Here is a 27,555-nt window from a genome sequence, read left to right on the forward strand (position 1 = left end):
ACTTGCCCAGCCGCTCGCAGAGCAGTGAGGAAAGTGAGGCAGTGCCATAGCAACTTGTCCGGGTGGGGAGAGAGTGCATTACGAGGCAGACGAGGGGGAGACGGAGAGCGGAAACCGCAGCCCCAAACAAGGGCCTCCTTTTCCTCGCCACAGCCACCACTCCTGCTTTTCACAATCCTCCTTTCAGCCACTGTTGCTTGCATGCTCTCCCAACCCTCCATTACCTTATCACAAGATCTGATGGGGGTTGGGGAGGTACCAGTTCTATGTACTTGTTTACGACTGCCAGAAAAACAGCACTGGGGTGAACCAGGTTCGCCACCTTGAGTTCCCTGGAGAAGAAGGTGGGATAGGAATGCAATCAGTTCCACTCAAGGCCATCCAGGGAACTTCCTGCTTGAACCCTGGTTTAACCATGAACTTCCCAGTTCCAAACCACTGGAGCACACCAGTTCTCTTGTGGCAGTGGATGGCAGATCACTTCAGTCACTTACTCAGGGAGAGCGTAGATATGCAGAGAAGCGGAGACAGGATAGGCAAATTGCTCTGTGTTTCCAGCCTGACAACAGAAAGGAGGAAAACTAGCATCTCTGCTCCACCTGCAGCAGAGATACGTGAATTCCTCCTTTGCAAGTTAAAGTACACATCACTCACAGATCCTCTGCTACCGCCTTGTTGAAAAAATTGTTGCCTGTTCTTAGAATGGGGAAGACTTCCTTCCTGTCCTAACCACTGCAGCCCCAAGAGCAGCTGCAAGTATAACACCAAAATCTCTTTACATGTCAACGAGGCAGACACAAAAGAAGCTCTGATTATGCTTGAGTCTCCTTCTGCTGATCCTCCCAAAAGTCAAAAACAAATTTATCTTTATGACTTAAAAACAGATAAAAGGGAGGGGCATGTGGGGGTTAAGCATTATAATTCACCATAACATCAAAATGGATGGAGGTAAGTGAGGGGAAGAAAGAGAGAAACACTTTCGTCAGACTTTGGTCACACTAACCATGAGGCATCCAGAGATGAGAAGACAGACAATCAGAAAACCACATTATTGCTTGTTTAATGTTTTTAACTGCCGCTGTGATTTCTGCTACTACACAAACTGAGACTTACTGCAGGTCTTCCTGTGAGGCCTGCTACCTTCAGATTACCTTCAGGTGTAATGCTCTCACTTTCTCAGTTCCTTCCCATGCTACCTGGTGGACAGAGGATGGGTAATAATAATTCTTCCCTTACCAGTTTGGTCCCCAAGAGCTCAATGTGGCAAGTCACATTATTATCCCCAACTTATTCTTAATTATATTCTTATTCTTAATTACATCTGGACACCGCCCATCCAACCAAGTTCACAGGGCTGTTCACACAAACAATAAAGTTAAGTGATTCAGAAAAAATATGATTCAGAACCAAAATAAAATACAACTTAAAATAAGCATAAAACCCAGCCATGAAAACTATCTAAACCACCTGAAACCACAAAAGCCAGCAAAGGGGAACTTGGTGCAAGAAATGAGGCACCTGGTGGATTGTTATTCAAAGGCCTGGGAGGACAGGAAGGTGCTCATCCAGCAGCAGAAGGACAATAGTGTGGGTGCCCAGAGAGTCACACCAGGGAGTCTCTCTCCCTCTGGGTGCTGTGACTGGAACAGGAAGACTTCCTGAAGCCCACACACATGGCCAAGACCTATAAGTTGAACCCAACTTGCAGAGGGCCAAAGCTGACATTTCCCACAAGACAAGCCTGGGAATGCTGTGGAGTCATTGCCAAGTTCCCTGGAGAGACTCTTAATCATTTATTTCAAAAACATGTGAATAAGCCACAAAATTGGAAGTCAACCACGCATACAACGCCTCTCTTAATAAACATGACAAAGATGTAGACTTAAACTTTAGACGCACACAGTCATTTTAAACTCTGCATGTGGTAGATTTGAAATGGATATATATGTGCTTGAACCGTTTTTGCCTGCCACCGCGGCCTTGTCCAGCTCCGAGCTTTTATCTTCACAGTAGCTGTCTTACTTTGTGCCGCGTCATATGTGATCTAGATCTAGTATATATATATGTAGATATACCCCCTCTCTCTTTAAAAAGAAGAAGAAGAAGAATGCAGACAGTGCCACTGCTGTGGTGAACTCTCTCCCCCTTGCACTCAGTTGTCTCACATGCTAATACACTGCCATCTTTCAAAGGGAGTACTGTGAAATGGGAAGGCTGTCATACAGAGTGAATGGTACTGCGGGGAAATCGGAGACGTGTAGAGAAAACTAATTAAGTAATTTCTCCCCATTGTTCCTTGTTCTCTGCAAGCCTCCCTCAGACCACGACTCCAGTGTAGACTTTGATTGACTTACGCCTGATGCGCGCTGCCTTTTGTGCCTGCATAACTATGGGGGCTAGTTTGCCAAAACTGCTTATAGTGGCGCAAGGAAGCGCACAGGCCCAAAATCAATAAATAGAAGGTTTTATTTCTCTCTTGACCACCCACCCACCATGCTGCTTATCTCCATGGCATTCTCATGAACACAGAATGGGGTGGGAAAAGAGCGCTTTCAGGTACAGAGAAAGGGGTGGGTCTTCTTCCACATCCGTCCAATTGCTCGCCTACTTCCTCCTGTTCTTCTAGGTTCCCTCATCCCCTGTACAATGCATGTGGCTCTCTCTCCTGCACCCACTATCTATCTCCCTTTTCTCTTTCCCTTCCCCTCCTCTCCATTTACTCTATCCTTACCCACAACTTATTTCACCAGCAGTAGCACAATGCAACTTCGGGAAGGTGCAAATTGCAGCGTAAGAGTAATGAAAGGTGAAGGCCACAGCATCCCTGCTACAGCGACACTGTAGGCCCCATGTCTCAAATGGCTTTGATACATTGAATGGGAGCATGTAAGCGCGGCTGCATCTTTCTCCCTGGATCTCAGTGGGCGATGAGACTCATCAGCTGCCAGATCTTGCACCGCTGATTACAAATACTTGAGGAGCAAGTTGTCCTCCATCAGTTCACCAGAAACTCGGGTTGGGGGTAGGCAGGTAGGTAATGCATCTTAAGCACATTGTCTCTCCCCCCCTCACAGAAATCCAGAAGTGCTTTGGTCACTCCTGTGAGATTAGGATCCTCCCATTTGTCTGAGACTCCCCCCCCCCCCATTTCTCCCTGTTTGGTGTCTGCATCCATTTCAACATTCACAATTTCCTAACTTTGGGCTCTGCTTTTTTCCTGCTAGGCCAGTTCCTAGCCAAGCTTCTTCCGACTGGCCAGTTCTGGCATGGCTGTTAAGTACAGAGGAAAAACCACTTGGCCCTAATACCGGCTCACAGAAGCCTTTGGGGGCATTTAGAAATAGCATGTTAAATTGCTACCTATGTGCCAATCATGTAGAGCTTGTGTGCAACAAAAAAGTAACATTTGAGAAACAGGTTGAAAATTATTACTATTTGCCAACCCATAAATTGCTGCCTTGGGCCACAGATTTCTCACTTGTGCTATTCAGTGTCCATTCTGAGTGTCTTCTGGTCTCCATTTCACACTTGTAGACCGGCTTGTGACAGAAAACCTGCCATGGCTTAGTTAGAGAACCACCAGGGATTAGCAATTCCCTACTGGCCCCCATGCCTGCAGTCACATCCCATGCTAGCCTCCTCCCCAGTTGCCATCCACAAGTTGGGTGTGTGTCTGCAGTAAGGAAGCACAAAGCCCCCACCCCCACAGCAATTGTTAATTACAAGACAGCTGTGTCAGGTAAAGGCTGATGGCGCAAGGACCAAATCACCACCCCAGTGAGTTAACAAGGCCCATTTTGTCTTTTATCATGACTAATAAGGCATAAATATATAATTACATTGCACTAAACATAATTCACATATGCAAACACACAAAGAGACAATGCACTTAAGTACCTGGGAACACTGTGATCTGCACAGAATCACTTATTGCAGAAAAGTCCTACACATGCTACTTTAATTGTAGAGATAAAGCAAACACTGCTTTTCACTCATAGTCAAAATATTCATTTACTTGAATAAAAACTCCTAATTTATCAAAGATCTCTGCCAATATTTGTTTCAGATCTTGTTTTAAGCTTGAATAGTATCACTTAACACTCCTACTCCTCACATCAACCTAGACTCCTCCATCCTTGTTATTTCAACTGATGGGTTATTTTTATCTTTTCATTCACAACCGTCAAACTACAATATTCTTCCCTGATCAGATTCTCCTTTCTTGCCAAACCATTCCCTCAAGTGCTTTTCTCCACACTTTCTAAATCCAGTTGCAATTTCTATGTTTTTTTGAACTAGAATACAGTAAAAACAAGAATACCCCATGATTGTGTTCTCAGGTATTTTGCTGGCTACAGAAGTAGTTCCTCAAAGGATTAATACATGAGATGGGAACAATCACTTGGAACTAGAATTCTACTATGCATGTTAAAATATCTTTTCTGTGGCCAACAAGAAACTACATTTTAAAAAAACAAACACAGAAGCAGAAAAGTCTCAAGCCAGGACTCAAAAGTAGCATTAACTTACAATACTTAATGTACTCAACGCATTTCAACATATAGGGTTGGGTTCAAAAGATCCTATCTCAATTTAATAAACCAAGATATGCTAGAGTCTTTTGCCAACACGCACAATATGTTCTCTCCTCATCTATATGAAATGAGAAGTCTCCACCGAACCATTTCAAGCAAACTTGGAAACTATGGTTACTAGCTATGAAACAAGCCAGGATCTTAAATCATAGTTTGAAGGGGTTTTTTAAGACAGTGGACCTCCAGATGTTGTTGGACTACAACTCTCATCAACCCCAGCCAGTGTGGCCAATGGCAAGTGGCGATGGGAGTCCAGCAACATCTGTGGGATCAAGGTGCCCCTTGGTTTACGACCCTAACTGGAGACTTATTTCATTCAAGTACACATGAAGGAAGAAGAGAAGGGACTACATTGCAAAGCAAAATGACTTGTGCCCAAGTTGAAATATGGTAATCTGAACATAGCCGTTGTCTTTCACCGGAGGCAAAGAGATTGCAACTTGTTTTATGCTTGAATGGGGCTTGTTTCTGAGCAAACTGCTGTGGTTACTGACTGGCCTACGTCTACAGGGAATGCAAGATGCTTCTGGTGAAGATTTCACGTTTGAACATTAAGCCATGCAAATAAATTCCACTGTTGAGCTTTGCAGTTTGTTTGTTTGTTTGTTTGTTTGTTTTTTGGTGTTGCTCCTCTCTTCTTCTGTGCTGAAACTACACCTCCAGTCACTTCTTAGCTAAACTCTCTTTTCCTACAGTGTTAAGACACCGTCTCCTCACCAGTATAAAAAAGATCCTTCCAATGAAGAAAAACAATTAAGCCAAACAAACTGGGCTTCAGAAAGCTGCATTTAGTGGGGCTCATTTAAGTTCCAAAAGGTTGCTAATTCATAGGAACACAGGAACCTGCCTTATGCCAAATCAGGCTCCAAGGCCCAGCACAGAACACACCCACTAGGAATGGCTTTCCAGGATTTCAGAAGGGAGTCTCCGCCCGCCCTACATGGGCATGCCAAGGAATGAACCTGGCACCTTCTGCATGCAAAGCACATCATGCTCTACCACTAAGCTATGGTCCTTCCCTAATAGACGCAAGCTGTGACAAGTCTGGCCACTAAATAAATATTTTTACAGACTTCCTTTCATCTAGCATCAGGATTTCACACAATAGTACTGTGACGGGAGAAACTGCACTCGCTGAACTTCTCACCTGAAAAAAGGAAGAAGAAGAGGAAGAACTGAAGCACGGCTGAAGGCCAAGTGTCATCAAACTGAGTGGCTCAGACTCTCGGTGATGACATTAATCTTCTGTAGCCCATTTTATCTGTGCAACACAAAAACACTGACAAGGCCCAGTGGCCTTCAGCTCTATCTGCTCTCCCCTCAATAGGTAGCAATCACAACTCATAACACCCCCCCAACTGCACTTCTATCGTCAACACACAGCCTCAACCTATAGCTGGTGTTTTTTTTATTACTCTTTTTTTCATTCTATTTCACCATCCCTCTGCAGTATTAAATTTCCACACAGCTTTTTTCTGTCAGTGCCTACAAGTACCAAAATGTTTTATTAAGTCTTTGCAGAGAGCATATGCTGCTCTTGTTGTATTTTGATTTGTTGATTCTGGGTCCAAACTCTGAAAAGGCAAGGGGAAACGGGTCCCTCAGCTTTCAGAAATGCTTTTCTAAGACAGTAAATCTGCATCCCTGGCCTGAGGATGCAATTGAAAGCACAGTTGATGGATTAACCACAGCATTACCATATGCCTTATTTACTGTTTCTATACTGGTGATGCTAGAGGCCAGTAGTGGGTTAGTGGCTTCTCATCATCTAGTTAGCCTTTCATTTTTGTTCAATACCTTCCTAAATAAAGTGGCAAGGGGAATTGCAAGCTAAAATGAATATGGGGATTTGGAGACTCAGGCATACAAGTTGAAAAGAGAAACATACCACCAAGGAGAACATTTCTCTAGAAGATTGCAGTAAAGCTTATGGCACACAGGGATGCATTGCACACAGTAATATATGTGGGGGGTCGGTGGGGTGGAGGCTCTGGCCTCACAGCCACAAAGAGAACTGGGATGTGTGATATTTTACACTGCACACCCCAAGAGGAAACAGAACAGTCATGGTACAAAAAGCCAAGGAGATTGTATGTTGGCCCATCATGCTACCCCAACAAGGCAAGCGTGGAAACTGTATAGAGTTATGTAGAGTTAAGTAATAGGAATGCAGTCGTGCAGTTGAAGAAATTATCTAGTTTGATTGAGTTAAGGCGCCAAGCTTTTTCACACTTACCTGTGAGTAAGTTCCATTTAAACATACATGCATACATCTGTATGAGGAGCAAGCCTGTGCAATGATTCTTGCAGTGCTCTTTTTCTAGAAAAAGAGGTGCCGGAACTCACCATGAACTTCTCCCTTGTTCTCTTAGAATGGCATTGGCGCCCACCTGAGAGGTGGTGGAACTGAGTTCCTGTGAGTTCCAGCTGAAAAAAGCCCTGCATAGTTGTATAATATAGTGGCAGTCTTTTATCATCCTTCTAAGAAGGGCTCAATTCTTGAATACAGAAGCAGGCATTGAAAGCATTTTGAGATGGTTATTATCAAGTGTTTTCACTGGAGAGGAAATACTTCTTACCCTTGTTCCTATTTATTTATTTAAAACCATTCAGGCACCACCCATTATTTGAAAACAGCAAGGCAGTTTACAGCCAACTAAAATAGAAGTTCATTAACAACGGTGCATTGAAAACAAGAGCAATAAATACAGACACATACATAATTAACTAAAATGCAACAAGGCATACTAATGAGCTCCAAGGCCTGAGTCAAGAAGTTGGTTTTCAACAAGTGCTGCAAACACATCACTGCCCTAAACCTGGCCCAGTAGCCAGCTGGCAGCCAGTGCAATTCTTTTAAAAGCAGTGTTTCATGCTTGTTGTAAACGGCTGCACTTAGCAACCCAGCCATGGCATCCTGCTCTAGCTGCAGCCTCCAGACTAGCCTCAAGGGCTTTATAAAGCACTAATGCATGAGTTGCAAGGCTATTGCAGTTCAGGCATGGTGAGAGCTACCACATCTAAAGCTGGTGAAAGGTGTTCCGAGTCACTTCAGCCCCCAGTGGTGACTTTGAAATGAAAAGCACCCAATTCTCAGACCCAGGAAGCCCACCACCACCCACAAGGTCTTTGTCTTAACAGGATCCAACCTCATTCAGCTCACCACTGCGCCAAACCTAAGAACAGCCTGGCCCAGAATTTACATGACCACTCTTGACACAGACGACACCAAACTGCATTTTTTGCTTACATCAGCATACTTCCAAATTTTCATGTATGGAGAAAACTTGATTGCAACAAGTCAAAGAACCCAAAATGAAACTATCTATCTATCTATCTATCTATCTATCTATCTATCTAAAACCTTCTGACCTTGACAATCAAGTTCAGTGATTACTACAGCCCAGGATGCGGGTAGCCAAGCCCAGCTGACCAGGTCCAACTCAACCTTGCCTTTGGTATAAAGCAGGAAGGGAGAACACAAGTTCAGGAAATGTGGCCTCAAAAGGAGAAGCATCACCAAAATCAGAACTAGTATCTCTACGGGTTTTTTAAACCTGCAATAAAATCCCTATTTAGAAAAAAAAGCATACATGAGAACTTCTTTTGTGGTATGTAAGCATGGGGTGTTTTCACACATCAGGTAACCACAGACAAGGAGAGGCTTTTGAGCGAATATAGATACACAAAACACACTCAGAGTATTCACGCCTTCAGTGCTAAAGCAACTACTGAAAACAAGAATGAAATGAAGGAAGGAAGGCTCCATTTTGTTCATCATCAGAGCCCTTCAGACTAACACACAATCACCATAGGGGACCTTGAAACGAATCAAGTATTTCCAAACACATGTCAGAAATGATTTTAGAACCTGAAAAGATTTCATTTTAGCAGGCAACACTTTCATGATTTTGAGTTATTTATTTCATCTATTTTTATCCATCCTAGGATCTCAGGGCGGCCTACAAATTAATAAAAATGCAAGAAACCTAACAGACAAACAAGAGCAAATAAGAAACATGCCTAAAATAAATTAAAGAACCATCATAGAAACCATCTTCTGGGACCAACTCAATGCTTTCCAAACAATAAACACTAAGCAACAATAAGCAACTTGGAAAGGCCTGGTAGGTGCCAAAATGTCCTGGGGTTGTGGGTGGCACTGTGGTCCAAAACACTGAACCTCTTGGACTTGCCAATCGGAAAGAGCTCCCGTCGCTCTGTACCAGCTCCAACCTAGCAGTTCAAAAGCATACCAATGCGAGTAGATAAATAGGTACAGTGGTACCTCAGCTTACATATGCTTCAGGTTACAGACTCCGCTAACCCAGAAATAGTACCTCAGGTTAAGAACTTTGCTTCAGGATGAGAGCAGAAATTGTGCTCCTGCAGCACGGCAGCAGCAGGAGGCCCCATTAGCTAAGGTGGTACCTCAAGTTAAGAACAGTTTCAGGTTAAGAACGGACCTCCAGAACGAATTAAGTACTTAACCCGAGATACCACTGTACTGCTGTGGCAGGAAGATAAACGGTGTTTCCATGCACTCTGGCGCTCATTACAGTGTCCCGTTGCACCACAAGTGGTTTGGTCATGCTGGCCACATGACCCGGAAATCTCTCTGCAAACGCCAGCTCTCTTGGCCTGAAGCAAGATGAGCGCTGCAACCCCATAATCACCTTTGACTGGACTTAACCGTCCAGAGATCCTTAATCCTTATCTCCTAGGGGAGATTCCACAACTGGGGCACCACAAACCAATCAGATAATGACCAAAGACGCACAACTTGGGAACACATGAGCAGTCAAATGGAAGCCTGAGAAAGTGCCTGGTTAATCTCCCCAGATTTTATCTACCACAGTCTACAATTCAGATCACATCTGGCTACTTTTGCATTATCAAGATGAGTATTGTTAGTCATATTCTACCTACTTCCTAAAATCTCTCAAAATGTCAGAACAGAAATGTAACTTTAGATATGGCTATGAGGAACAATCATGGAATCAGAGTTGAACAGGACTCCAAGGGTCATCTAGTCCAGCCCCCTGCAATGCAGGAATCTCAGCTAAAGCATCCATGACAGATGGCCATCCAACCTCTGCTTAAAAACCTCCAAGGAAGGAGAGTCCACCATCTCTATTGAGAGTCTGTTCCACTGTTGAACAGCTCTTAATGCCAGAAGCTTTTTCTGAATGTTTAGTCAGAATCTCCTTATAACTTGAAGCTATTGGTCTGAGTCCTACCTTCCAGAGCAGAAGAAAACAAGTATGCTCCCTCTTCCATGTGACAGTCCTTAAGATATTTGAAGATGGGTATCATATCTCCACTCAATCTCCTCTTTTCCAGGCAAAACATACCTAATCTCCTTCAAGCGCTCCTCATAAGGCTTAATTTCCAGTCTTTTACCATTAACAGTCAGAGCCAAAAACTGAAAGCAGTCCATGCTATAAATATTTGAATTATCAAGTGAATGATAAGCTGAAGATGTTCCAAAATAGTTTGAGTTAGTAGGAATAAATGTGTAAATATTTGGAGTCTATAAAGGAAAATAAAGTAAACTTCCTACATTTATTTTTAGTGATACATCAAACCCCACACAAAAGGACTATGAAAGGACAACTTGAGTTTGGGTTGAAAGCAAGCACATTCTAATTTGGACCAGACTAATTGAAATGAATGACCATGACATTACATAACCCCTAGTGGTGTAGCAATAAAACTGTTAGCACATTTGCAAAGCTAAGCAGGGTCCAGTATGGTTTCCTGTTGGATGGGAGACTAGTGTGTGCATTGCAGCTGGTTGCATTAAATGACCATCAGAGTTCCTTCCAGTTCCAGATTTCTATGGTTCTATAAGCTAAAAGAGGGAAATGTACACATGCATACTTTCAAAAAACAAAAATGTCCTGCTCACTGAGTTAAATAGCATGCGGTATGTTTTCTCCATCAAAAATTTCACAGGCACTGCTGAAGGACAGATAAAACTGTATTGTGATCCACAAATCCATAATTGGCCACCCTGCTCTGGAATATGACCAGCTGCTTTGGCAAAACCACTCTGGATATTAACCTGGAGGACTCCAGCCCACATGTCTGCAAAGGAAATCAGAGAAAGAAAAAAGTAGGGGGCGGGCCTTAACTGTTCAGAAATATTAGAAGAGAATCTATTTTCTTTTTCTTGGTTAAAAATCACAACATAGGACACCAGCTAAACAAAAAACAAAATGTTCCTTAATATGGCTTTTCTAGCTGTTGATTATAAATGTAGCATCCAAATCCAAAGACTTGCTACACAGTAGAATAAATGTTTAGAAGAATGGTGGTCACCAATTGTTGCAACAGTGCAATATAGTAATATGTTGTTATGCCAGCCTCATGGGCTGTTACTCGCAGGCTGCAACGCTGGCATAAATATTTAGGTCTTAACTTCAATGGACTGACAATTGGTCCAGTGTTTACACTCTTCAATTAAGAGGAATATTAGAGGCTTTGTTGATTAGAGGCTCACCATTACAAGCTGACCTATGTTTGCCAATTAGCATCAGACCTGCTGAGATCAGTTCCGCTTTGTAGTGCAAAAAATAGCATGGAATAAATGGCATTCACTACACGTCACAGACATCAAATTTTTCAGAGAGCCAATAGCATGACTTTCTCCCAACGTGTAGCCAAACACTTCCTGAAGCAAATGGTGCGCTCAGAACTATTAAGTTCCAAATGGGCACTGAGCTCATAGAGTCACACAAACTCGTCTCCCTTACTTTTCAAGTATGGAGTTTAATTGCACCAGAATAATTAGAACAAATCAAACTCAATCAGCCCTAATATTTCTATTTATGAATACGTAGCAATTAATAAGAACATGGATAAACGTGATGGAAAACTCACTTGTATCATCAAGAACATCCCAGACTGTACATAGCCATCACGTTTGACAGAGGTAAACATCATATTGCTGTTTCAAGGTGTGCCTCTATTCACACACTGTGTGTTTACTATGGAAAATGCCTTGCGTGCAGCCTAAAAAGTAACATGAGCCAACTTTTTACCAAATGGGCCCAACTGCTACTGGTACGCTGCTGCTGCCACATCAGTTTTTCTCCCTCACAATATGTGAAGTGCGGATAAAAGAGCTAAATCTTTAGACATCTGGATTGTGGATGTTTAAGGATGTGGCCATGTTAACCCATGTCATATGTTTTTGCTTTGCAAAATGTCAATGTAACCGCATCAAGGCAAAATAGGTATCCCATTTGCCATGCATACCTGTGGGGCAATGGAACGTTATATAAGCAGTCTTTTTTTACTATTATTTATTTATTATTTCTAAAATATATGAAAATCTAATTATACAAATGATTCTGTTCTTTCCAGGCAGTGCAGGTAAATGAGGCTTATGCTAAACTGAGTGCCTTTCAAAAAAGTGGGGGGGGGAGAGAACAAATTGGTATTTAGAGCATATCAGCCTCAATCCAGCTATCTCAAGAGTAACTGATCCCTTTCCTGCTACAGCAATGAAAGATACCATGGAACTACTAAGGCCCCTGCAACTGAGGTCCTGCAACAACAAACCTCATTTTATTAAAGACGTACATTTTATTTTAAATTTGGAACAATACAACTTCATAAAAAAACCAAATAAGAATATCCTATTCTCAAATTCTCTGCTCCTGTTCCCAAGTGTATGGCTCTGTCTACAAGAATCTCCTCCTGCTGACAAACCCTTGCTTCCCCCATCCTCCCATGTCCAAAGAGCTGTGGCCATAGGAGGGCTCTGTGATCCAAATGGAGCTATTTTGGCTTAATCAGTTTCACAATACATGCTTAATAATCTTAAAGTAGGACACATGAAGTCTGGCCTTCGTACTGATTTGTCAACCCATTTTATATTTTAAAACTTGATGGAAAATCTCAAGGTTAGAACTCAAGTTTAGAAAATCACACGGTTAGAACCTTAACACAGTCAGACACCACAATCTTTTACATTTTCACTTCTAGTGTATCTGATGTTAAACCTCCCAGTTCTTCTGCCAGCTCCTACTACATTGCTGGTATCTCAATTAAATCTTTCCTACTGTCTATAAATGGAGAGAAAACTCAAGAGGTGCAATTCTAGTGGGTTACTCAGCTTCCCTCCAGAATAGCGGGCAGCATCTCTCCAGCTACGGATCAATGTAGTACACATACATTGTGCAACCTTATGCAATCCAAAAACATTTCCGTTTATCAGAAAGATAAACAGAGAGAAATGTCATTTAAACAATTACACTCCTTTTCTTAATTTCCACAGATCACAGAGTTGTGTGTTCAGAATGTAAAGAGAGATACACTCGTCTCAACAGAGAGGATCCTTGATCACGTGCGAGTTCTGTCCCCCACACGACATTCCTCTGCAGATGGGATCTGAACACCGAGCTGTTCTCAACACTTGAGTGAATAAGGAAGCCTGTACGGATTATAAGTGGAGGCAGCTACTACTTGCAAGAAGAGGCTGCAAACCAACAAACAGCAGCTGCTTCTGTTTGCTTGCTGCTCACCTGCTCAGGTGACACACTCTGCCACTCAGGACAACAGGCCACCAAGAGTGGCTGGGAACAGCTCCAGTTTGCTTGTCAGACAGACACACAGAATGTGGTGGCAGATCTCTCTTTTGTCCCCTCTAGGAAAAAGAGGGAAATGTGCATACCTGAGGATGGTGTGGTGAGCAGCCCTGATCTGGTACCAAGACAATGGCATCTGGCACTGGCTCGCCACTACGGGTGGGTCAGGGGTTGACGTGAGCCCTCCTTTAAGTCAGAGACCTCAGCAACCCACTGACCCTTCATTACATTAGAGAATATACCAGTAGTTCTCAACAGTATGAGCATTCTGTGGCCCCAGAGATGAAAAACAGTCAAAATTCAGCTCTAAATTAAACAAATGGATTTCCATCTTTGGTCTTTTACCAGAGTAATTTACTGAAGCACCAGCAGTAAGCAGGCTCAAGGCTAGGATGTCATACGAACCATATATCAACCCAGTCGGCAATAAATCTGCTCCTCCCCTCCAAGCTCTATGCTACTTTCTTAAATAGCTCACTATAAAGCCCCAACCTAATTAAAAACAGCTTCCTCTGCAAGAGCTGCCTTGATTTCACTTATTTACACATTAACTGCAGCCTCTGTTTGGCCAATCCAGCCTTATTCCCTGTACTATGCGGGGCCTTTTATCTGCCCTGGACAGCATTTTCTCCAGCAGATGAAGTAGATGCCGATTGATTTGCTGTCGAGCATGGTAAATTAATAGCAACAAATTGCTGAGGGCCCCATCTCACTGCACCACCATGCTTCGGCAGTTTTGCTTTATTTGCTCCATGATGGGCAGCAGTCAGGCCTCTTCAAGTCAATTTCTTCTTAACAACCTGCAATACTTTTCAATGGTGAAAATAGAGCTGTTCCTTGTAAGTCAGAAATCAATATCCTATTGCCCTTAGAAAATGCTAAACAAGCAGTATTGGCAATCCACTTGGTACCAGAGGGTATCAGATATAATGCAAATCCATACCGCTTCCCTCCTTGTAGTTATTACAGTTTGCTAAAAGGTTCCTAATGCCATTTATCATCATTTACCATCGACTACTGCAGCTACGATTATGATATCCTATCAGCTGGCCAGAGCCCTTTCATTTCTACTCAATTAATATTTTAGAAGCACTCAAATGGTTGTTGCCTAAGACTTGTAATAAAATTTACATGGATTGCAATGAAAGGGAGGAAGGAAAGAGGGGAGTACAGTGATGGCTCTGAAAACGCACGCACGAAAACAAATCATGCCATTCATGTCCCTGTGTCCAGCTCCAAGGTCTGATCTCCTGAAAATATTCATAGGAAAAGGAGTCAGTTTATCTGAGAATGCTTTCAACTAGGAAGAGCTTTGCTGAAAAACAAAAGGGCCACTGTAATCTCAACTCAGAAAAAACACACACGCAGAGAATGATATTTGCCTCCTATTTAACTTCCCACTGGTACTATTCATAACTGTCTTATCTGCAGCCAAGGGCTAATTCTTATTTTAATAGTGAATATTGGAGTAAAAGCACTTCAATTCCCGATTGACTAAAACGATGAGATTATTACACCCTATCATTATCAACTAATTAAAATAACAAAAATACAATCCAAAGAGTCAGAGAAATAGCACATCCATATGTTTTTGAATTTATGTAGAAGTGCTAGTGTGTGCATGTGCTTTTAAGATGGTTTGGCCCATTAAAAAATCCAAACATTTTTCAGGACACTAATGCTGTTAACAACACAATTGCATGCATGCTTGATTGGAAATAAATCCTACTAAATACAAGGCACTTGCTTCTTGGTAATATTCAGGACCACAGCTTTATCAATAGCATCTTGCCATAGAGAGCAATGCTTACATTTTTTTCCACATCCCAAGGCAAAAACAAAAGGGGGGGCGCGAACACCACATTTTAATCTGGCATCTCCCAACACACTTATCCTACTCTTTTGATTTTAGCAGAGATTTCAAAACAACAAACAACAACAATTCTGTGCCACACGCCAGGGTTGTTGGTGTTGGGTGTCTGTTTTTTAATAAACCTAAATAATTCAGAAAACTAATTCTATCAGTCTAATGCTATTTACTCAGTTACCAAAATCTAAATTAATTATGTTCTCAAACATAATTGTTAAAAATTGGCAACATTATGCAGGCTTAATTAAGATTAAATCCAATTTGCTAAATGTACTTTAATTGGTACTAATTACATTAGCTTTCCTTTCAGAATGACAAATTCCCCATAGGTTTCACTTTAATAGTCTTCTATCAAAATCAACACAGGATGACTGATGATCAGCCTTGCGAAAGGGGAGGAGAAAGAAGGGGGGGGGACCTTGCCACATCCTCTTCGCCCCCACCCTCAAGGCACACACACAGCGCCAGCCAGCTATGTGCATTTATCCTTTTATCAATTTGCTAAATCACAGAGTCATGACTCCATCACAGCCATCATTTTCTGTTCCAATGAAAAAATTCTCTAAAAATAAATACTTGGTGGCTGGGAGCAGCCAAGAAGAACAGACGTTTTAACAGAAAAATACACAAAGGTTTCAAATACCAGGGCCACCAATTACTAGGGTACTTCCAGGGACTCCAGGGAGCCCTACTTTTGAACCCGCCGAGACACAAATCTAATAAGCGAATAAGCCTAACCTGATCTTGAGAACTAGGCCCAATTATGCCGCAGGGCAACTTCGCTCCATTATTGCCTGCTTTCCATTACAAGGGCATCCAGCAACTACATCTGGAAAAGGAGCTACGAGAAACCAAGGCTGTCTGCCTAGGAAAACAAATAAAGATAGATAGGCCTCTGTGCTTTTTTTCAGGGGGGGGGGAGAAATGGAGGAGGGGCAGGAATAAAGGAAATATAATAAGTAGGTGGCTCGCGGAGCTGTCTGTATTCCATAATGTGATAAACTGCCCTCAGGATTTTTGTGTGATTGAATATAAGAGAAAAACCCACAAATAATCCCCAAAGCAGATCACTCTGCCTCAACTGGGTAAAATTTGGGCGATGGGGGAGGGCAGGACAAAGAGGCGGCGGTCTGAAGGCTTTGTCCCCTTTGAAGAAGGTGGCTTTAAGCAAGGGAGGCTTTCAATATTTCCATGATCTCAGATGGGGAACTTGACTGGACGGGGTTGCAGGCGGGTGGGGAAATTCTATGATCCACATTACCAAGCCCACATATTACACTGCAGAGGCACAGAGATAAGACAATAAGATTCTTCAGAATGATAATTCTGCAAAGAACTTTCTTTGCTGCATTTCATTAGAGTCAGCAGCATGTGATAAAAAGTATTAAAAGAAGTGTTTTCTGCAAAGGTGGAGTGTTGACACTACTAATCTGAACAGAAATGACAGCTATGGAAAAACGATACTCTAATTAAACTCAATCCTTCAAAATCAGCACATTTTCAAATTAAATATAAAATTTACTCAGAGCACCCTGATGCAAGCAGTTTCCAATGTGAAATATTTGAAATAAAATTAAAGCCCACTTTTCTTTGTTTTAAACTGAGGCAGTGCAATTACAGACTTTATATCTAGACTTTTCCACCTTCTAGGTTCCCCATGCCCAGAAGAAGAAGAAGAAAAAGATTACATACATATATTAAATTATTCTCAATGTGTTCCTGAACAAACGGCTAATGGCCCTTTTGGTACACATACCAGAAACCACATAAGCTAATCCATGAGGATTTTGGTTACCAATTTTGTTTAGATACAAAAATACTCTATTGTCCTTAAAAAAGGTAGATGGATGAGTTTTTACATCAAATTCAAGACATAACAAAGTTTTTCCGACTTCAAAAGATTTTGAACAATTGCTCGCAATGGACGCTAACAATTCTTCCCAATAGCTCACAGCACTAATTAATTTTAATATTAACCGTTAATCCTATGGATACTTGCACATGTCCTCAACATCTGAATTGGCGCAATTAAAATGAACTGAATTGCAGGCAAAACCTGTTATGCCACAGAATAGGAAATTTAAGCTAGTAGACACTAGACAGTGTGTTACTATTATGCCCAGTTTAGCAGGTTAACTATTGCGACAAACCCGTAGAAGTGTAAATACAGGAACAAAATACGAAGCCGTTACCAAAATTCTGAAGTCAAATTTTCTCACATACTGTACAGAATTCAACACTTGATCAGAATTATGCTGCAGTGCTATAGGACTTCCCTTACTACCTTCCCATAACTTTCAGCAATACACAATTCTAAAAAACTTTGTTTAATCACACTTCTTCACCAGGAAAGGTTAGCCTCATTCAGTGACTTACCTAAAAACAAAAATTAACCTACCAGTCGTGGCCTAACTGCTGGTGTCTACAACCAGGGCGGCACATCAGTATAAGCTCATCTGCCATGGAGTGTTTGGCACTGAAGCGCAGGATTTCCTGAGGTGGTCCACATAAAAGGACCCAGAGGCATGCTTTCTCATTCCGCATCAACTTCCTTTTTTCATTCTACAGATCTCAAGAAGTTCACCAACTTACACATCCAACAACTTTAAAAGACAACTGGCCCCTTCACCATACACAGACTGGTCTCAGGTCCACTGCCCATCAGCTCATCTACAAGGCAGTAGGCTTCAACTCAGACAGCTCGAACCTAAAATTCTGATTTTGTTATCAACAGGCGACAACTGGACTACTTGCAGGCAGAGATTATTCACACAACTGTTACCAAATCCAACAGCATTTATCCAACACAAATCCAACGCAGGCATTTTAGGAAATGTTCGCAAAATATTAAGACCACCTACACCTGCCTGCATAGGCTCTTATGGCACGTTCAAAGAATCAGTTTGTCCCGGTGAGCAAAAAAAATATCAAAATCTTGTCTACAATTGAATGAAAGAAGTGCTGTAGTTTAAGTGGATTAAAAATGGAAAAAAACAGTAACTTTACAAAAAGAGGGAATGTGTTGCCTACCTGTTTATGCATTTCTATGTTCAACCCGTAGGACATTTCATAATACTAAGAAGAAAGAAGAAAATGAACTCATTTTAGAATATGTAATCATACAAACACACACAATTTGCAATCTTTTGAAAGCATATGCAGCATAATGTAACTAAGCTGAATCTCCTCAAATCATACACATTCCTAATTTGTGTTAGTCTGCTTTTAATTCTACATTTGTTTAAACTAGCACTCAAAAAAGGAGGGGGTGAAGGAAATCACACACATGCATACCAGAAAGGAAAAATGACAAATACAATTATTAAAGATCAGACAGAGCCCAAGTATACATTTTGTTCCACAGCACCAATTTAAGATGGTAAAATGTTGGAAATGCTAGAAAGCAGACAGGGTCATAAATCAGCAATGTAGAGGAGACTTTTCTTTCGATATTTTAAATTAAAAACATGAAATGACTACAAGCAAATATAGGCTTTGCAAAGAAATAAAACAGCAGAGCGTTTCAGATTCAAAGCAGACACACAATTGTGTGTGTGGTTAAAAAAAGAAAAGGAAAACCCTGCGTTCCTATATTGCAGGATAGCTTGGCTTCGCCAGTTAGTACCATATGCACAAGCAACATCAGAACATGTGAAGGCCAGAATAGAAGCTTTGATGGATAGCTTTTGCTCCGGCTAGAAGGCGGCATATCTCAAGGTTACTGTCCTCCTTAAAACAGTCACTCCATCACATAAAGAAAGCAATTATTTCCTCATATAAACAGATGAGCAGATAGAAAACAGCTCTTTGGGTGTCATCACAATCCATCAGAAAATTAGGCGTTTAGAGACTTCATCATATGCCAATCATTGCTGCAGGGAGTCCACAAATACATACTGGGGAGGGGAGAGGTCCTTTCTACAAAAACTCTGGTCACCAACGTCCTCAATTAACCATGAAGCCTTTAATTGGCAGCTCTTAAGCAACAGGTTTAAGAACTAAGACTTTTTATTAGAGTGCTGGTTCTCTTTGTCTTGCCTCTTAAAATGTAAATATCTTTCTCTGAAAGGACAAATTTATTCTGCAAATCAATGGCAGGTGGAAGCATAGATTGGAAGCTTTTGTCTTGAAGACTACATGCAAACTCGGATACGCCTCTGACCAGCTAATCATATTTTCATCAATATGTCAAAGGGTAAGGAATTCTTTATACTTAAAGCACCAAGAATCTTCAAGGACCTTCTGCCATGGAGGACCCATTGGGTGCTGGAGTGAACACACTCATTTCACACAAGAAAGTCCAAGTGGATTGTTCCGCTGAGCAGAAAAAATTATGTCAAAGCGCCTAATAACAAGCAGGCACAAAACCTTCAGGGCCAAGGTTTCCTAACGCAACCTTCATCACAACAGTGCCTCTTATCACTAGCTAGCTGACTGCCTCCAGCAACCTTCGCGCTCCTCTCTGTTCGTATACCACCCTAATAGACATTTTGAATTCGTTATGCCGCTTGCTTACCATGACATAATGTCGCTGCATCTCTGTCTTTTCACTGGCCAGTTTTTCACATTCTAGCTTTAAACTGTTCAAGAAAAAAAAAAGAAACAGGCACACACACATCCATGAGTATTTAATAATGCCCCTTTGCATAGCCTCTCGATATATGAAAAGTCCCTGCAGGTTATCCTCTGTAATATTAATAAGAAGCCAAATTCAAGTAGTTAGAGCGAATCTATGATTTCCCTTGTCGATAAGATCCACTTGTCCTTTGCTCAAACCAAAATGCAGGAAAGTTTTCAGGCAAATGCATCTTGCGTGGGTGAGGTGGTGGAAGGGAAACAGGTCAGAAAATGGAATTCTTAGGCAGGCAGCTTGACTGTCTTCGAAGGATAAATATCACCTGCTATTGTAGAATTCTTTCAAAAAGACCACTACTTAAGCTGCCTTTACGTGTGATCTCGCTTGCCCTTAAACGGGCAATATAACTTTGAGTAACCACTCAAGATAGAAAGGGTTGAAAGGTTTTAGGCTTTTAAAGGAAGCGGCACAACAGCATCTACAAGTGACATCTTCTGAGCAATAAAGCCTTCTTTGCAGTCCCCCACCCCCAACACACACACACTTAAGGTTGCAACAATCTTGAGAGTTGTTTGTCAAGAAGAGTATAAAAGTACTTCTACCCTAAGGATAATGAGAGAACACTCCAGCTCCAATTCCATTCTATCAGCACCTGACACTGCACATTGTCACACAAGATATGAAGGAGTGGGGTCAAAACATTTAATTTAAGCAAAGATGTGCATGGGTGGGCGGGGGCGAGATTTCAAATCCTGGTGGCTTACACCCCCAGAACTGGGGCCAGGAGGGGGAGAAATCCTTGCCCAGCAGCTTCCAAACCTCCTGATTCGCAAACATTTTGCTCCTGATGCTTTTGCCCAATCCATAGCAGCACTTTTATTTGCCGTTTGCTTTTAGATTTGCCAAGACAAACCTTTTAAAGGTGTGTTTCCTCCACCTGGATTAATTCAGAAGAACTTAAAAAAAAAATAACGAGTACCTTTGATGAAGTGTTTATGAACATATTCAGGGATATGTTTAAAAGCACACTCCTAGCATTTGAAACCTCCCTCAGTCAAGTGGGCACAGCTCCTTGCCAAGATAAAGGAGATGAAATGACACCGTTCTATCAGGGCTGTGACCCGGGAAGGCTGCGCTTTGTTTTGTTTGGCAGAGTGGCGGGGAAGATGCCGTCTCTTTGCAATGAAGACAAGAGTATGATTTTTTAAAAGGAGAAGAGAGACACATGCCCATGCCTGGAGGGGTAGCAGGGGGAGTGACAAGAGATAAGCAAACACAAGGATCAGGGAAAGTAAACATCATTACCTGTGGTACTGAGCCTGTAAAAACTGAAACTCCTCCTTAATCCGATCACAGGATTCGGAAATGGTGAATTTGAAGGGTTGAGCAGGCTGATGCGGTGCCTAGAAGCGGTCATCAGAAGGAAATGTTTTAATTACTCCTCAGCCCAGCCTCGCCATTGGCGCGCACCACACATGCAAACATGCCTGCCGAGGTCACCCAGACATCAATCAGGAAAAGAGCAATTAAAACTCACTCGGGGCGCGAGGGGGGGGGGCGCGCGCACGGACGCGCCGAGTGTTTTTGTCTTTCAATCATGCCCGTCCGGCTCGCCTCCCGAGCGGAGCCTCGTCCGCCCCTCCAGAAGCCGCCCAGGGAGGCACAGGCAGCGGCGGCTCTTGGGCTCGTCTTCCCGCTCCAGCATGATAGCCAACCCACAGCACGACCAAGGGCTCAAGGGGGGGGGTCTTGTGTTGCCCCCCGGGGGGAGATGAAAGGGGGCAGAGGGCGGGGAGAGGGAACCGCAAGGTACAAATGGGCAGCAGCAACGCACTGGGCAGCTAAACCGAATTCAGAGGACGCTCCTCCGCTCCCTCTCCGCTTCATTTGCCTGTGACTCTTGCAAAGGCTAAGCAAGCCGGAAAGTACGAGGAAACCAGCCCCTGACACCGTAAAGCCTCGAAAGCCAAAGACAACAATAAGAAAATGGCTACAACTCAATTGTTTCACCCAACTCTCCCTCCCACCTCTTCACCCTCCTCCTCCCTCGCTCATTTGCCTTCTCCAAGCGGGAGGCAAAGCGGGGGGGGGGGGGGAGATTTGTCTTTCTTCTCGTCCATCGGCCCCAGCCTCCCCCCCTCCCCGGACCGACCGCACAGTTCCGCCCCTCCCATTTGGTAAACAAGACTTTCGGGGAGGAGGAGGAGGGTCACGGGGGGGGGAGATGCTGCTGGACCCCCAGCCTCGCCCCCAGCCCGCCCTCCCGCCCCGGGTCTCGCCGCTACTCACCGGGTGTCTGCTTTGAGGGTACATCTTGCTCAGATCGCGAATCATCCAAACCGATTTAGTGGGTGCTCTGGGCCAGGAAGAAAACTCGGTTCATGGATTTGAATTGCAGCGATGCAAAGGAGGGGATGGAGGCGGAGGCGGAGGAGGAGGAGGACGGGGCTGCCCGGCGCTGCGAGGAGCGTCTCCGGCTCTGCCCGCACCTTCCCACCCCGGGGGGGACACGCGAGAAGCGGCGGCGGCGTCTGAGTCCCCGGCAGAAGGGGACCCGAGAAACATTCCCCGGGGGCGTCCCTGGCCAACGACCAGCCGCGCCGGCGAGGCTGCGGCCACTGCCCGCCGCTCCCACGCCCAGGGCCCTAGGCGCAGTCCGAAGGTCCGGGCGCCGCGGCGGCGCTCCCGGCAAGTCCCGCTTGCGATGTCCCGGCGGCCGGCGGGAGGCTGCTCATTCGCGGCCCGCCGGCGGCGCTGGCTCGGCGGCTCCCTCCTCGCCGGCTCTCTCTCTCGCTGGCTCTCCGGCGGTCCGAGGGTCGACGCTGCTCTGCCTTCACCGCGGCTGACCCGCCTCCGCCTCCGCCTGTCCCCCTCGGTGGCGAGCGAAGCGAAGGGAGAGGAAAACTCCGCTCATACCAAGCGCGATCCTCCCCGCAGCAGATGCCTCTCGCAGCCGCCTCTTCCGTTTGAAAACTTTTATTGATCTTAGTTGTTGGCCCTTCGCGACGAGGCAGATGAGAGGGAGAGAGGAGGCGGGGGGGGCGGGGGGAGGAAGAGAAGGAATCCTTTTTTCTTGAAAGCCACCAGGAACTCCCGAGATGAAAAGAACGTGTTGTTTTCACTCCCGTCTCTTTTCTCCCCACCGAGTAAATGACACGCGTCTTCAAAGGTCTAAGTGCAATAACCCTTTTGTTGTGGTTTTGTTTTTCTTCTTCCCCTTTAAATGGCTCCCTCCCCTTGAATGAAAAAAAATTAAAAATTAAAAAAGAAGAAATGCGATCTCGGTTGATTGAGTTGTTTATTTCCCTCTTTTTATCCTCTCCTTTGCCTTCCAAACTCTTGCAGAGAGCAAGACGGAACAATCTCGCACGAAACCGCAGCGGCAACCCGAACCCACCGCGCCGAGCAGCTCTAACAACACGCTCTGGCGAGGTGACTCCTTTGACCAAATTTAGCAGCAGCAAATCATTAACATTCTGATACATATTCACAACAATCGGAAGACAAGGTGGCTGCAAAGCACCCTGGGAAGTGGAGTCTTTGGCGGAGCCAGCCCCCCGCCTTTACGCGCGCGATGTCGGAAAAATAAACTACCGCTCCCGTCGGCCGGCGCGCAGCCTCTTTAGCCGCTTGTCTATTTCCCCCGCCGCGACAGCTCCTCCTACGGAGGGCGTCGCCAACGACCAATCAGCGACGGCCACTCATTAATCGCCGTTCTGTATTAATGCCCATCATTTCGCCGCTGACAAATGGGCTCACGGCTCTGAGGTGGGGGGGCGGCTCCGCTCCGTCTCCCCCACGTGGGGACCCGACGTGGCTCGGCGCGGCGACCAACCAGGAGGCTCCGTCCCAAAGGCCACGCCCCCGCCCCTCCCTCCTCCGCTCTGCCCGAGGTGGAGCTTTGAGATTGCTGACGTTCGATTGCGCCGGCGTTCGAACAGGGGAAACATTTGTTCAGCTGTCAATCAAAGTAACGTGGGGCGCTTGCTGCCGCCGCCGCCGCCGCCGCTGCCGGCTCTTGTGCGCTGGGTGGTGGCACAACAAGGGAGGTGCGCGGCGGGAGGAGCGGGGGATCCGCGGAACCTCCCCGCCTCGCCGCCCCCCCCCCCGCGCCCGGTGCCACTCAGCGCCGCCGGATCGCCCACCCCGGGAGGAATGCGGACTAATTAGGGGCCAATGTCTCCTTAAAGAGACAAGCTCGGCCTTGTGCAGCGCGCCGAAACCCCTGTTGAGACGGGAGAGGGGAGAGCGCGCTGATCCCACTTCTTTCAGTTCACATCAATTTTACGCGCCACTGGAGCTGGCATAATTTTCATGTGAACGGGACTGAAACGCTGCAGAGAGAGAGAGAGAGAGAGAGAGAGAGAGAGAGAGAGAGAGAGAGAGAGAGGAAAGGGGGAGGAGGGGGGGCGGGAGAGATTGCGATCTTTTCATTTTCTTCCATTTAGGGATATGTCAGGATTTCCCTCGGTATAAAAAGGCTGGCTGCTAATTGGGCACCAAGACGCCTGGCACGGAGAGGGAGAGACGGCAGAAGGAAATGAAGGCTGTTCAAACGGATAATTTATCCGGAGATGATTTACTCCGCGCCCCTGACCTCTGTCCAGAGCGGCGGCGGCGGGCGAGCAGTAATTTCGGGGCGGGGGGGGGGGGAGAGGGAGGGAAATACCTAGGCTGGGCGAAACGGGCCGGGACTCCCCCCCCCCCCGGTGCCAGAGAGGCTTCGCGCGAGGTTAATTGGGAAACCATCGCTTTTCCTTCGCCGCCATCACCCCGATCGCGGATGCTCCTTTGGAAATCCGAGGGCGTTGCGGCGGAGTCGGGTCGCCCTCCCTTTCTGAGAAGCGGGTGAAGTGAGGGTGGTTTGCCTTGATTCCAACAGCAACCAAGCAACGCCCCCCCCCCGAAAAAAACCACCCTGGTAGTTTTGCTTATATGCACAGAAAACCCAGATGGAACACGACTGCATTGTGCAGGCTACGGTGAAAAACAAACTGTTTGGAGACTGCGGGGTAAGGGGAATATTGGCAAACGCTGTAGTTTAAGTGCTAGAGCATGGACGAGACGCCGAGTGTACATCTGCAATGGACCCTGAGCTGTACTGCTGGCAAACGCATTGCTCGGAGAGCCTTAGGGTTGCAATTCTATGGGAGTAAGCAGAAGAGCACATAATTCGGCTTCTTAAGGAAGTGCAATGGAGCAGGGAATTAGTGCGGCTTCAAACTTTGCACAGCACATAGGATTGCTGCATCCATACAGCTGTTAACATCAGGGCTTCCCACAACATATGTACATGCCTTATATACATGCCAAGTGATTCCTAAATGCATGTAGCGTTTATAACGATGCAATTACTCCCATGTGTATTACGCACAATGTCTCCATTTTAAGTAATGGCGCATACAGTACCAGCAAATTCAGGTCGCACAGTTAAAGCAGATTTGGCACTTTTGTGCCACATTCATATTTGGCCTTTCTTCTGTCATGACAACTACTTTACAAGCCGTCCCCCTACCAGACCCAGATCTGCCTGACTTTGACAAGGTGGTGGCCTCATGTACCGTCAGACCATGCCCTCTGACCCAAGGAAGACTTCCAGGCATGGGTGTAGCCAAGGAGGGCAGGGAGGGGCAGCTGCCCCCCCCCCCCCGATAATAAAAATGCATAGTTAACTGACAGGGGTGCCATCTAACCCTCAGGATTGTGGGTGCCGGCTGCCGAAACACAGATGTGCGACGTCTGTTGTGGCGGTTGGCGGTAGTAGCGCAGCCTCTTCCTCTCCACAGCCAGCGAGGCACCCTTTTCCATGGGGAGGGGCCGAGACGCAGAGGCAGAGAGACACTGTCTTCACATCTGAACCCCCCCCCCAAAAGATGCCTCCTTGGCTGGCTGCAGAGGGCGGAGCTGAACTGCTTCTCTTTGTGAGGCAGTGCCACTGTCACCTGCCAGCTTTTCACATTGACTTTGTGGGTGCCCAGCTCCCACAATTATATTATTAGGGGTGTCCACGGCCCCCTGCGGTTGGCTACTGTGTTAACTGAGGTTCCATCCACCCCCTAACAAAAGGCTTGCCCCCACTAACAGAAATCCTGGCTTCACCCCTGCTTCCAGGAGACCTGTTTCCTGAGCATCCATTCTGATTTGTGCATTAAAAGTGCACTGGAAAGTGTAGAATAATAAGTGATACCATGATGTGTTACCTCACTTCAAACAAATCAGAATGAATTCTTTAAAAAATTCTGATATTGTTTAATCTCCCTTCAAGCAAAGAAGTCTGGACAAATGCTTAAAAAAATGGGTTTTCTGGGTTCCTCCACTGGATCCTGGAAGGACATAAGGCAAGTGTCATCTTCCTGAAATGCAGCAGATTTAGATCTGGTCAATGCCTGGATGGGTAACTACCTGGGTTCCAGATTTATGCCATTTTGTTTACCAATTTGGAAGAGAGGCAGATATAAATGTAAGAAAATAAATAGCATAGGTGTCCAGGTTTTTGCTAGGGTTTGCTCCTACTAAGAACCCTTCAAAGCGCTAAGATCCATGAACTAGATGAGAGGTGGTGACCCCTTAAGGGGATCTGGCCAACAAAGCAATGTCACCTTCTAAATTTTAATATGTATGACCAGGCCTTTTTTCCCAGTCAGAACTCAGTTCCGGCACCTCTCAGGTGGGCGCCATCGCCCTAAGAGAACAAGGGAGGTGCTCATGGTGAGTTCCAGCATTCTTTTTCTAGAAAAATAGCACTGTGTATGACCCCCTCCTCTTTTTTGCTACTAAGTAAAATAAAGTTATTTTCAAAAGCAAGAGAGTACGCATCTTTCCTTGAGTTTTGTATGAAATGCACCATCCATACTCCAGTGCATATACTTTCAAAGCTTTGCAAGCTTTAGCTCTTGGACAGTAATTGAGCTGTGTTAAGATCCCCAAATTCTCTGGTGGGATATGCCATGTCAGTTCCCAGACCACCAGAAAGTGGTTCTCTCTCTCGTGGTGTTTGCTCGTTCTGAGGAGGATTGGTTTCCCATGCAGTGTAAAACAAGTGTGCCTGCTTTCATCTGACAGAGGTAGGATGCTATTCAGTCGCCAACACTCCTTGTCCAGAATAACCTAAGCTCACAGGACTGATTTAAAACTAGGCCCAGATTACTGTTCCTGATTCCTCCATGGAGGGTGATAACGTGGGAGGAAGAATAGGGGGCCAAAACACCACAGTAAAATATATTGCAGACAATGGGCACCCCAGGCCACCAAGCGAATGCTACTGCTGAAGTATACATCTTGATTTGAGCCTCAAAAATCAATACAATCATAACCAAAAAAAAGAAAGCATTTATAGCCCACTGTAGGTACACTTCTTGTCCGTATCCATGTGCAGGCACACAACAGAATGTGAACAAAGAGAACATTGTAAGGCTGCACAGCTCATGTGGAGCAGATACAAGCGGGCACCAGCACCACACACCAGGAGTAAAAAGCAAGAATGGTGTTAGTACTGCACAGGGAGGATGTGCACAAGTAAATAGCACTGGTGATATATTTTTTTCCTGAGTAGCTATTTTAGCTTTTTAGGAGTACCAGTAAGCACTTGTGAATTATAGGAGGTGGCAGGAAAGATATTACCAGTAGAATAATACCCATGATGATTAAGACTGCAGTCGTAACCCCCACTTACCTGAGAGTAATCCCATTAAATTCAATAGGAGTTACTTCTGAATAGACATAGTTAGAATTGTGCTCTAAGATAAGACAAGACACCAGTGGTCTTCTTTTGCCACTATTGGTGTGTGAGCATTCATATCAGGGAGATGCTCTTGTGCAGGGGTCAGCAAAAATTTTTAGCAGGGGGCCAGTCCACTGTCCCTCAGACCTTGTGGGGGGCTGGACTATATTTTTTTGGGGGGGGAGAATTAATTTCTA

The 27,555-nt window shown here is 44.8% G+C and overlaps 1 protein-coding gene across 6 annotated transcripts in view; it reads right to left on the minus strand.

The window, feature by feature from the left end:
- The window catches only part of TLE4 (TLE family member 4, transcriptional corepressor), a 132,279-nt gene extending 109,168 nt beyond the window's left edge, over nt 1-23,111 (minus strand). For 5 of the 6 annotated variants that reach the window (XR_014539779.1, XR_014539780.1, XR_014539781.1 and 2 more), the window contains exons 1-4: nt 21,928-23,111; nt 20,944-21,041; nt 19,579-19,642; nt 18,093-18,137 (exon numbers count right to left, since the gene is read on the minus strand). Coding sequence is in view for 1 of the 6 variants with exons in the window: in XM_083576791.1 (XP_083432917.1) it covers nt 18,093-18,137; nt 19,579-19,642; nt 20,944-21,041; nt 21,928-21,972 (252 nt within the window). In the remaining 5 variants the exon portion in view is untranslated. The remainder of the gene's footprint in view (nt 1-18,092; nt 18,138-19,578; nt 19,643-20,943; nt 21,042-21,927) is intronic. The other variant, XR_014539783.1, reaches the window with a different exon arrangement.
- Nucleotides 23,112-27,555: the final 4,444 nt, after the last annotated feature.

Source organism: Podarcis filfolensis, assembly GCF_964270895.1.
Source record: "Podarcis filfolensis genome assembly, chromosome: 11".
Lineage (NCBI taxonomy): Eukaryota > Metazoa > Chordata > Lepidosauria > Squamata > Lacertidae > Podarcis > Podarcis filfolensis.